This window comes from Cygnus olor, chromosome 3 (genome assembly GCF_009769625.2).
Source record: "Cygnus olor isolate bCygOlo1 chromosome 3, bCygOlo1.pri.v2, whole genome shotgun sequence".
Lineage (NCBI taxonomy): Eukaryota > Metazoa > Chordata > Aves > Anseriformes > Anatidae > Cygnus > Cygnus olor.
Window position 1 is genome coordinate 1,809,464 of NC_049171.1, and position 10,491 is coordinate 1,819,954.

General features: G+C 62.7%; 1 protein-coding gene across 1 annotated transcript; it reads left to right on the forward strand.

Moving 5' to 3' along the window:
* Positions 1-733: 733 nt before the first annotated feature.
* On the forward strand, positions 734-6,946 carry LOC121067595 (collagen alpha-1(I) chain-like). Its single transcript, XM_040552314.1, has 5 exons — positions 734-827; positions 2,091-2,186; positions 2,393-2,459; positions 3,415-3,466; positions 4,900-6,946. The coding sequence occupies exons 2-5, from the start codon at positions 2,101-2,103 to the stop codon at positions 5,358-5,360; spliced, it is 666 nt and encodes a 221-aa protein (XP_040408248.1). The 5' UTR covers positions 734-827; positions 2,091-2,100; the 3' UTR covers positions 5,361-6,946.
* Positions 6,947-10,491: the final 3,545 nt, after the last annotated feature.

Here is a 10,491-nt window from a genome sequence, read left to right on the forward strand (position 1 = left end):
GAGGTCGGCTCCTTTCGGGGAGGCGTCGTGCCTGAACCATGTGGAGCCGTAACACTGCTGTGATGCTCCCAAAAAAGAGAGGGGATTTGGGATGGAGGGGATCTGGGATGGAGGGGGATTGAGGATGGAGGGGATCTGGGATGGAGGGGATCCGGGATGGAGGGGATCCATGACAGATGGGATCTGAGATGGAGGAATATCAGGGATGGAGGGGGTCGGGATGGAAGGCATCCAGGATGGAGGGGATCTAGGATGGAGAGGGATTGGGAATGGAGGGGGATCCGGGATGGAGGGGGATGGAGAACTGGGGGGATATGGGATGGAGGAGATCGGGGATGGAGGGGATCCAGGATGGAGGGGATCTGGGATGGAGGGGGGTCCACAGTGACCAGATCCAGGACATTTTGGGATCCAGGAAGGACAGGGCCCCAGGATAGCCGGGAATCCAGGACAGAAGGGGATCCAGCCCGGCTGGACATCGATGACAGCCAGGTCCCCAGGACGTGGTTGGCACTGGGGCCAGAGGAGCCGGCTAAGAGCCGGGTGCCCGCGCACAGCACAGGGGGGAGCAGGCAGGGGTCCTCACAGCAGCACCGAGGGGGGTCTCACGGCACTTGGGGGGGGCTCAGGACCCTCCCGGGGGTGCCGGTTTAGGGGCTGGGGGCTCCCGGTGCACACCCACAGCAGCTGGCAGCGTGCGGCGGGGCCGGGCGAGGTGCAGGAGGCCGCCGGGGCGCGGCGGGTGCCACCCACGGCTCCCGGCCAAAGTTGAGCCGAGCGAGCAGCCGGCGGCACCCGCAGCGCCCCGGGGGTCCCACGGCACCCAGGTGAGCGGCTTTGCACCCTTCGGGGGGGGGGGGGGAGGGGGCACAAGGGGGATCCAAAGCCTTGGGGTGCCCCAGGTTGGGTTGGGGGGGGGTGCAGGCACTTTGGGGTCGGTCTCAGCACGCAGCTGGGGAAACTGAGGCAGGGTGGGAGGTGGCGGACACCCCGCCGTGTGCCCCAGGGTTAGGCTGGAGTGACAATTAGGGTGCCCCCCCCACCCCAATTCACCTTGTGCTGGAGGCAAAAACACCTCTGGGCTGTGACCCATTGTGGTGCCAAGCCCTGGGGGTGGTGGCACTGCTGTAGGACGCTCACAGCAGCGAAGCAGGGGACAATTCCCCCCCCTCCCCCCCCCAGTAAGAGCCTGGCACCGTGGACAGGGTACTCCGGGCATCCGGGCACGGGGGGGGGGGGCCCAGCGTGGCGCTGCCAGCACCCAGGAAGGGCTGGGTCTGGGCTGGCAGAGCGGGCTCAGCCTGTTCGGCAGCTCCCGGCCCCATTTGCTGGGCTCCCATCCCAAAAACCTCCCCGCTGGGGGGGGGGGGGGGCCGTTGGCCCCGCGTCAGTGCGAGGCAGAGCTTCGGTGGGACATGGGGCTGGGCTTTAGGGGAGGATGGAAATGGGTTTGATGGGGGGGGGGGGGGGGGGGGGCAGCCTTGTGGGATGCCTGTGGGGGGGGTCGGAGGAGTCTGGCAGGGATGCAGTGGGGTGCAGGGGGGATGCGGGGAAATGCAATGGGGATCCAGCAGGGGTGCAGCAGGAATGCAGGAGGGATGCAGGAGGGTGAAGTGGGATGCAGAGGGGGATGGCAGCAGGGATGCAGCCCCTTGCCCCAACCAGTTTTGTCCCCCCGTATACCAGTTTTGTCCCCCCCCCATATATTTATCACCACAGAGGGGAGAGCAGCCCCCAAACGCGGCGTTTTTCACCAAGACCGAAAGCCGTGGGGCGAGCCGGGGTGTGCCGCCGCCGTGTCACGGCGCAGCTATGCCAGCAATCCGGGACGGGGCACGGCTTCCTGGAGCCCGCGGGCAGCCGGCACCATGGGTGCCAGCGCTGGGTGTCCCCAGCCCACCCCAAATCCTCCGCGGGCCGAGCTGGGGAGGGACAGAGCATCCCGGTGGGGATAAAGGATGGGAATCCTGCAAAAAAAAAAACGTGTGGGAAATGCTTGGTGGGGTGAACACCCCCACCCCGTGAGCACCCCCAGACCCCAAAGCCCAGCCTGACCCGTGCTTGTTGTCGTCCCGTCCCCCCCCCCCCAGCTCCTCCTCGATGGCCCCGGTGCCACCGTGGGGCTTGGCCATCGCCGTCCCCGGTGGGCTCCTGCTGCTGCTGCTCCTCTGCGCCTTCTTCCCCAGGTACGTGCCCTGGGGGCTGGGGGGGGCATGTTTTGGCCAGGCTGTTATTAACACATCCATTTAACCCCCCCCCCCACACACACGCTTCCCATGCCTAAATGCTTCCTGAAGCAGGAGGTGGGGATTCATTTGACGCCCGGCTTTTTGCCCGGCGTCTCGCCGGCGGTGGCCGCGGGGACGCTGACGGTGGCCGCATCCTTCCGCAGGGCGAGCGGGCGCTGGTCCAGCCGGGCTGCCGGGAGAGAGGAGCCGAGCCCCGGGGTGCTGAGCGTGGTGAGGCCCCGGGGGGGGGGGGGGGGGCTTCGCCGTGGCCCCCTCGTCCCCTCCGTGTCCCCTCGTCCCCTCCGTGTCCCCTCGTCCCCAGCGCCACGCTCCGGTGACAACCCCTCCTGTCCACCCCTGGAGGAGGGCAGGCTGGCCGAGGGGACAGCGCCTTGTCCCCAGCCTCCTCCCGGCCCGATGGACCAAATCTTCTCTTTTTTCCCCCAAAAAAACGAAGGGCTGTTTGCGGGCGTCGCGGCCCGCTGTCGCTGTCCCCAAGGCTGTCACACGGGCTTGGACAGCCCCCCAGCGACAGCTCGGGGAACGGCCCCGAGATCCGTCCCACCTCCCCCCCCCCCCCAAAAAAAAAAAAAAAAAACGAAAAAGCATCAGGGTGACCCGGGTGGGGACAGCGGCAGCCCCCGGGGGGGCGGGTCCCGGCTTCGCGGGGGGGGGGTCGGGGAGGAAAGGAGAGGGGGGGGGGACCCCTGGGGGCTGGGGGCGCACCGAGCCCAGGGCGCCCCAAAAATGGGGAGCAGGGGTGTGCGGGGGGGGGGGGGGGGGGGCTGCGGGATGGGGGCACAAGAAGGGGGGGGGGGGGCGGATGGACCCGGTGGGTGCCGGCAGAGAGCAGCTGTCCCCCCCCCCGTGTTCCCACGGTGACCCCTCCACGGTCCCGAGACCCGCAGAGACCCCAAAAAGAGCCGGCACGAGTGGCGTGGGCATGCACGAGTGTTTTTTTTTTTTGGGGGGGGGAGCACAAATGTTGGGGGGGATGTAGGAGTGTGCAGGGGGATGCACAAGTGCTGGGGGGGCACAAGTGCGGGGGGGGGGGGTGTATGAGTGTCTGGGGAGGTGCACAAGAGTCCGGGGGAGTGCACCAGTGTCTGGGGGGTGCACGAGTGTCCGGGGGGGGTGCACGAGTGTCCGGGGGGGGTGCACCAGTGCCCGTTTGTTTCTGCTGCAGGTGAAGCTCTCAGAGCCAGGCCCCAGCGAGGGGGGAGCAGCAGTGCCGGCAGGTAGGGCACGGCGTGGGGACAATGGCAGGGCAGGGGACAGGCGGCCGTGGCTTTCTGCCACCCCCGCGTGCCCCTTGCACACCCAGCGCTGCAGGTGCTGGGTGCCGGCTGCCACCTCCCTGCTCCTTGGGGGGGGGGGGCTCCTGGGGGTGCAGCAGAGACCTTTGGCAGCCCCTCACGTTTGGGGCAGGATTTGGGACCGAGCCGGCGCGGGTGCACAGCCGAGCGTGCAACGTGCAGGCGTGTGCATGCGGGGGGGGGGGGGGGGGGGGGGGCACGCCGCCATGCGTGTGCCCCAACATGGGGCTTGCACGTACGCGTGCAAGCGCACAGAGGTGCTTGTGCCCTCCCGTGCACGCTGCGCCCCGCAGCCCCGCCGCGGTCCGAAGGTCCCCGGGCGCAGCCGCGGCGAGGCGGGCGCTGGGCCGGGAGCGTTAATGATTTGCTCGGTTGATGAACTTGGAGGAGCCCCGGGGCTCCGCGGGACTTTGAGCCGGCCACTGCCCCGTGCAGCTCTGGCCCCAAAATTCCCCATGGCAGCAAAACCGCCCGGGGGGTGCCAGTTCCTCCCCGCGGGTTGTTTTCCAGCGTCCTCCTGCACGGGAGAAAAGGAGAAAGCATTAAAAAAAAACAAACAAAAACAAAACAAAACAAAAAACCTGTGCGGAGCTCCGGGGAGAGAAACCAGACCACCAGGGCGCTTATTTTGGGATGCTGTTGGGAGTGCTCACACTGGGATTGCTGACGCTGGGGGTGCTCGCCTTGAGGGTGCCCCATCGGGATGCTCCCACGGGGGTGCCCCCACTGCGATGCTCCCGTTGGGGTGCTCATGGGGCGCCAGGACACCGCTGGGCGCAGCAAGGAGGCCAAGGCACTGGCCTGGACCGAGCAACACGACCCAGCCCCGTGCACGGCCGGATCCTGCCCGCTGCCCTGCACCTCCCCACCCACACACCCACCGCCGGCCGGGGTCCCGCTCCCCGAACCCCACGTCCCTACAGCTTTAAAGCGGGAAGAGGAACGCCGGCTCACGCGCACCAAAACATCTTCCAGAGCCTCCTTCGCCTTTCGAGCGAACCAACCGGCTCGGCGCCGCGCTCTGCCAGCTCCGGCTGTTGCCAGGCCGTGAGCACGGAGCGGAGCCTCCTGCTTAAATAAATATTTGAGCGGCGCGGGAAGGCGGCTCTGGCCCCGTGCCGGGGACCCTGCGGCCCCCGTCGGCAGCCCCGGGATGCTCGCCTGGGTTTGCCTTTGCTTTTTATTTTAGCTCTTGCAAAAAGCAAAGAGCCGGGGGGGGGGGGGAGCAGAAATATCGACGCTGGCAGGCGGGGGGGAACCGCCCCAGAGCTCTCATTTCATCGCGTTTAATTATTGGTATTTTATCCCGAAGTTAGCGGGGTGCCCCCCTTTGCTCAGCCTCTCCCTCCCTGCAGGCACCTCCTCTTGCAGCAGGACAGATGGCACCGGTTCGGGGGACCCGGGTGTCCTCGGGCCACCTCCCCTCCACGCACCCCCCGGACCGACCCCGAGGACCCCCGACTTTCTGCGGCATCGGCAGCTCCCGCTCGTGCCCGGGGATGCCCAAACGCCCGCAGCGGAGGCACGGCAGGACGCCGAGGGGCCGATCTACGAAAGCATCCGCTACAAATCCAGGAAGCTCAGCGCCGGGCTGAGGAAGCCCTGCGGTGCCACGGGGGACATTGGGGACGGCGGGGACCCCGGGCAGGGCTTGGTGGTCCAGGAGGAGCCGTGCGGCGACGGCAGCCCCTGCCCCGTGTACGCCCGCGTGCGCAAAGCGCCCCGCGCCCCGCAGCACTCGGCGCCCAGCCACGGCCCCGAGCCCGAGGAAGAGGCACCTCCAGCGCTGCCGGAGAAACACTTCGATGACCTGTAGGATGGGACGGAGGCATTTCGGAAGGAGTTTGGAGCCTGGGTGGCTCGTGCAAGGTTTGTGGTGGGGTTTGCTTGCTCCGGGCAGGTGCGGAGCATCCCCCGGGACTGGCGGGGCGCTGGATGCCCCACGGGATGGAACTGGCGGCCTCGGTTTGGGTGCAAGAGGGACGATGAGTGCCACGGGGAAGGGCATCGCCCAAAGAAACCGGTGGCATGGGCTCAATGCTGCCTGCAACGCCGGGGGATGCAGGAGGGAAACGCGTGGCTGCTTTCTGGAGAAGCTCGGGACACGGCGATGCCGGCTGGCGGGTGAGGGGGATGCATTAATTCATCTTCTGCTCTCCGTGCACCTTTTCCTCTCTATAAACATCGAGGAAAACACCCGGAGTGTGGTTTTCTTTTTTTTCCCCAGCAGCAAGGGGTTGTGGACGGGGAGCTGCGTGAACGCTCCCTCATTGCCGTTTTAATCCCTTTGCCCAATGCATGTCCTGCACCCTGCTCCCTCCCCGGGCCCTTTAGCGGGGCTCTGAAGGGGAAGCAGCACCGGGTTTTGCTCGACCCCAGGCCTGAGCTGCCCCGATAGAGACAGGACCCGGCTTATCTCCCCCTGAAGGACTGGCAGCAGCCCCGGGAGGCCGGGAGCAGCGCGCACAGAGAGCAGCGGTTACGTGGAGCGGCCGAGATAACTCCTGCGTGCATTGCCGGGACATCCCCGCACGGCTGCAACCCCCTGCTCAGGGTCCTCCAAAGCCCGAGGCATCCCCGTGCCTTGCTCCAGAGATTTTTCCCCCCCAAAAAAATGCCAAACTGCATCCCACGGGGACGCAGCATCGCTTCCCCCTGCCCCTAGTCTGGGTTTTACTTTGCTTCTGCACAGCGGTTGTGCTGGGGCTGAGTCAGACGGGACAGAAAGGGATTTCACTTTAAAGGGGAAAAAAATAGAAAAGAAAAAACCTTCAACGTTATTCCTGGCGCGGGAGCCAGGGACGTTTCTATTTTCACGTGTTGATAGTTGGCGGCGTGCTGCGGCGAGCGGCGGCGTGAGTCATTCCGGCACGGCCCCAGCAGCGAGACGAGGTCTGGGGAGCTCAGAGCCGGGGGAAATTGGGCATTTTTGCTCACCTCTTTGTTTGGGTGTCATTGGAGCTGCCCCACGGAGCGCTGTGGTGCCCCCTGGTCACCACGGGGCCGTGCCAGGCTCGGCGTCTGCTCGCTGGGGGCAAATCCCAGCACTGCCGGGCCTGGAGGCGTCCGTGTGCTGAGTGCTCCCCAATAATGCACAGGCACAGCACGATTTGCAGCCCTGAGACAACCACCCCTGGCACGTGCTGGTGTCGCTCACCTGCCTTCCGATGTGCTCGTCTGCCTCCATACGCTCACCCGCCTTCCTATACGTCCATCTGCCTTGCTATATGCTCACCAGCCTTCCTACACTCTTCTGCCTTCCTATATCCACCTGCCTTTTGCTATGCTGATCGGCCTCCCTATATACTCATCCACCTTCCTATACAGTCATCTGCCACCTCATATGCTCACCCGCCCTCCTACATGCGTCTCCAGCCTCCTATATGTCCAGCTGACTCCCTACATACTCATCTGCCTTCCTATGTGCTCACCTGCCTTACTATATGTTCGTCTGGCTCCCTACAGATGCACCCACCTCTCTATACACTCATCCGTCTCCCTACACACTCACCCGCCTCCCTATATAATTATCTGCCTTCCTATATGTTCACCTACCTTCCTATATGCTCACTTACCTTCCTATAGGCTCCCCCACCTCCCTATAGGCTCCCCTGCCCATGGGTGCTGCCGGCAGCACCCCAGCACCCAGCTCCCCTCGGTGCCACCCTGCTGCCGGGCAGGTGGGGGCTGTGGGGGCCGCATCCTGCCCATCCCAGCTGTCTGGGACGGGGTGAGCCAGCCGGGCTGTCTGTGCGGAGGAAAACCACGGGTGATTTTGCATTTGCAAGCAAATGAAGTTTTAAATTCCCCTTCCCAGAGGTGGCCAACTTCTGCCCTGCATCTGAGCATCCGAGAGCTGAGATCCGAGCATCTGAGATCCAAGATCTGAGCTTCCCAGCGTCCGAGCATCTGAGATCTGAGCATCTGAGCTTCCAAGAACCCGAATATCTCAGATCCGAGCATCTGAGATCCAAGATCTGAGCCTCCCAGCATCGGAGATCCAAGCATCTGAGCTTCCCAGCGTCCGAGCATCTGAGATCTGAGCATCTGAGCTTTCAAGAATCCGAATATCCAAGATCTGAGCATCCGAGATCCAAGCATCTGAGCTTCCCAGCGTCCGAGCATCTGAGATCTGAGCATCTGAGATCCGAGATCTGAGCTTCCCAGCATCCAAGATCTGAGCATCTGAGCTTCCAAGAATCCAAACAGCCGAGATCTGAGCATCCGAAATCCAAGCATCCAAGCTTCCCAGCACCCGAGAGCTGAGCATCCAAGATCCAAGTATCTGAGCTTCCCAGCATTCGAGATCCGAGCACCCAAACACCCGAGCACCCAAGATCGCACCACGCAGCCTGGGCACTGACCCTTATCCCACGTCTCTCTCCGTCGCTGGCCGCAGCGCTGAGCTCTGCCCCGTCCCCAGCAGCGCTGCTGCAGCCAAACCCACGCTCGTGAGGCCACCAAAACCCAAGGCGTGAGGCTGAGCCCCCATTTTTGGGCTGCGCCATCAAAAATCTCCAGCACCCGGTGCTGGCGCCTTGCTTTCTGAGCACCGATGGCTCTGCTAAAGCAGAAGCTTTCCCTTCTCAGCCCATGAGCCTAAAAGGGAACGGTAAAAATGGAGAAGAAAGGCAAAAATAGTGCCCTAGTCCTCTTCTCTCGGGGTTGCTTTGGTGATGACGCCTGCAGCGTCCGAGTCCCGCTGCCCACCCAGCACGTGAAGGGGTGGTGAAGCCGCTTACAGCTGCGTGAAGAGGGCATGTGAGCCAAAATTGGGTGAAATACCCTTAAAAAGAGATGAGGAAAGAGGAAACGCCGCTCGAACGAGCAGCTAAAGCGCGGCGGGGTCAGCGCTGTGCAGAAAGGCGCCTGAGAGCCGCTCCAGCGCCGGGACCGGGGCAGGCGGCGAGCGCCGAGGGATTGCTCAATTTTAGCAGAGTCTGGCAAAGAAAAAATCTCCCGAAGGCTCAGAGCAAGCTGCTGGGGCTGGCTCGGGTCCGTCCCAACCTGGGCCAGGTCCCCCGTGATCACTGGGTGATAACGGGAAGAAATGAGGGGGCAGAAGGATCTGTGGTGCCCCCACAATCATTGGGGCCGCGTGTGTTGGCACGCTCCCTGGCCCCTAATAAATATTAACCCATGGGTTCGTTAGTGCTGGGGTGGAGAGGTGAAGCCAGCGGCATCTCCCCGAGAGTCATGGAGAGGCAGGACCAGTCAGAGCACTTCACCCACCAACAGAAAGGGCAAACCTTCAGGGAAGACGGTTTTTTCCGTCGGGTTCTGCTGGAACTATTCGGTTTTGGCTTCTCCAGACTTGGTTGGTGTTCTTAAAGCAGCAAAAATGGGGATTTTCCTGGTCTGTAGCTGAATTGGGAAGGGAAAACACTGGGGGTTCCCCTTCTCTGCTGTCCCTCTGGTCAACGAAAGCATCTGTCGTAAAAAGAGAAAAGAAGTTTCACAGAACTTCAATTGTTTCTTTGAAAAATGAGCAGAAGGAGAAAACCCAACCAAGCCACACATCTTCTGCAGCATCTCACCCCGTTTCCGTGGCACACAACCCGAGGAAGAGAGCCCCAGCAGCGGGCGGGGATGCTGCAGGGGGCTGGTGGCCCACTGGCACGCCTGGGGAGACCCCACCAAAGCCAAAGACAGGCGGTTTGGGGGAATATTCTCCGTATTTCGCTTCCCAAGAGATGCGACCCAGGCAGGAGGAGGGCAGCATGAGCTTCTGAAGTTCCCCAGGGAAGGAGCGAGGCCATTTGGGGTGGAGGGAGGCGTGCGGAAGGGGAAGGCCAGGACGAGAGGACCTTGCAAACACCGGTGCCACCGAGGGGACGGGGGCAGAGGAAGAGATCCCACCCCAAAAACACTGTGGGTGGGAAAAGCAAACAGGCGCCAGGCTACATCTGGGCCGGCGTCACCAGCGGGCAGCAGGTGTTATGTCAAAGGACAAGGCGGTTAATTATTAATTTTCCCTTTTCAATGGAGCGGAGGGGAAGAGCCAGGGCTGGCTGGGGAACGAGCCCTGGGCTGCAGGGACGGGCAGGTCGGGGTTTACACAAACAGGCCTGAGAATAAATACCTGAGATCCCAAAAAGCTGCTCGGGGAGCAGCACCAAGTCCTCATCTGCTTTACCGAGCCCCAGCAGATCTTCATCACGCTCCCCAAAGAAGAAGATTTCCCCCGAAACGGCCACGCTGGGCTGCCCACCCTGGCCGTGGAGGAGCTTCAGCTCGTTTCCATCAGTCTGATCTATGACACAGCCCCCGGTGCCTTGGCTTTTTCCTACGAGCGACACATTTCAGCAGCTTGGATCCGCTCAGCTTCCAAAACTAGCCAAGATGAGATGCAAGAAAAAAGAAAAAAAAAAAAACAAAAACAAGGTACCCTTGGCAGAGGACCTGGGTATTAAAGGGTACTCGAGAATTTGCCGAAGCTGGGTTGGTGCTGCGAAGGGAAGAGCAGTGCTGGGAGTGAAAGCAAAGAGTTAAAGGCAAAGGAGGGGAAAAAAAAAAAAAAAAAAGGAAACAAAGCAAACAGGACAGAGTTTAAAAAAAAAAAAAAGCATAAGGAGGCAAAGAGCAGAAAAGGAAACCTCGTGAGTGTCTCTTCCCCTCTTGGCTTCTCCCGGCCGCAGGGAGGGGAGGCTCTGCTGTGCCAGCGCACCCAAAACAGCCGGGAATTTCCAGCGGCAGCACCGCTGAGCCGAGCAGAGGAGCCCGCCACGAGCCGGAAATCTGTGGTGCCAAAAAAAAAGAAAAAAAAAGGGGTGGCAACGGGGCACCGAGCAGCAGCTCGGGTCCACCACGCACCCAGCTTTCATTTTAGGAGCCAGAATGGTGGGAAAAGGGGGGTGGAGGGATAACCATCTGCTGCTGTGTCAGCCCCGAGCGTGCAACACCCCGGCGTCGGGCAAGCCAGAACCGGGAACCGTGCGAGCTCTGTG

Bases quoted from the DNA above. Each gene is read 5' to 3' on its own strand.
- LOC121067595 (XM_040552314.1), top strand. From the start codon at position 2,101: ATGGCCCCGGTGCCACCGTGGGGCTTGGCCATCGCCGTCCCCGGTGGG. The intron at 2,187-2,392 runs GTACGTGCCCTG...ATCCTTCCGCAG, and splicing joins CTCTGCGCCTTCTTCCCCAG to GGCGAGCGGGCGCTGGTCCA. The intron at 3,467-4,899 runs GTAGGGCACGGC...CCCTCCCTGCAG, and splicing joins GGGAGCAGCAGTGCCGGCAG to GCACCTCCTCTTGCAGCAGG.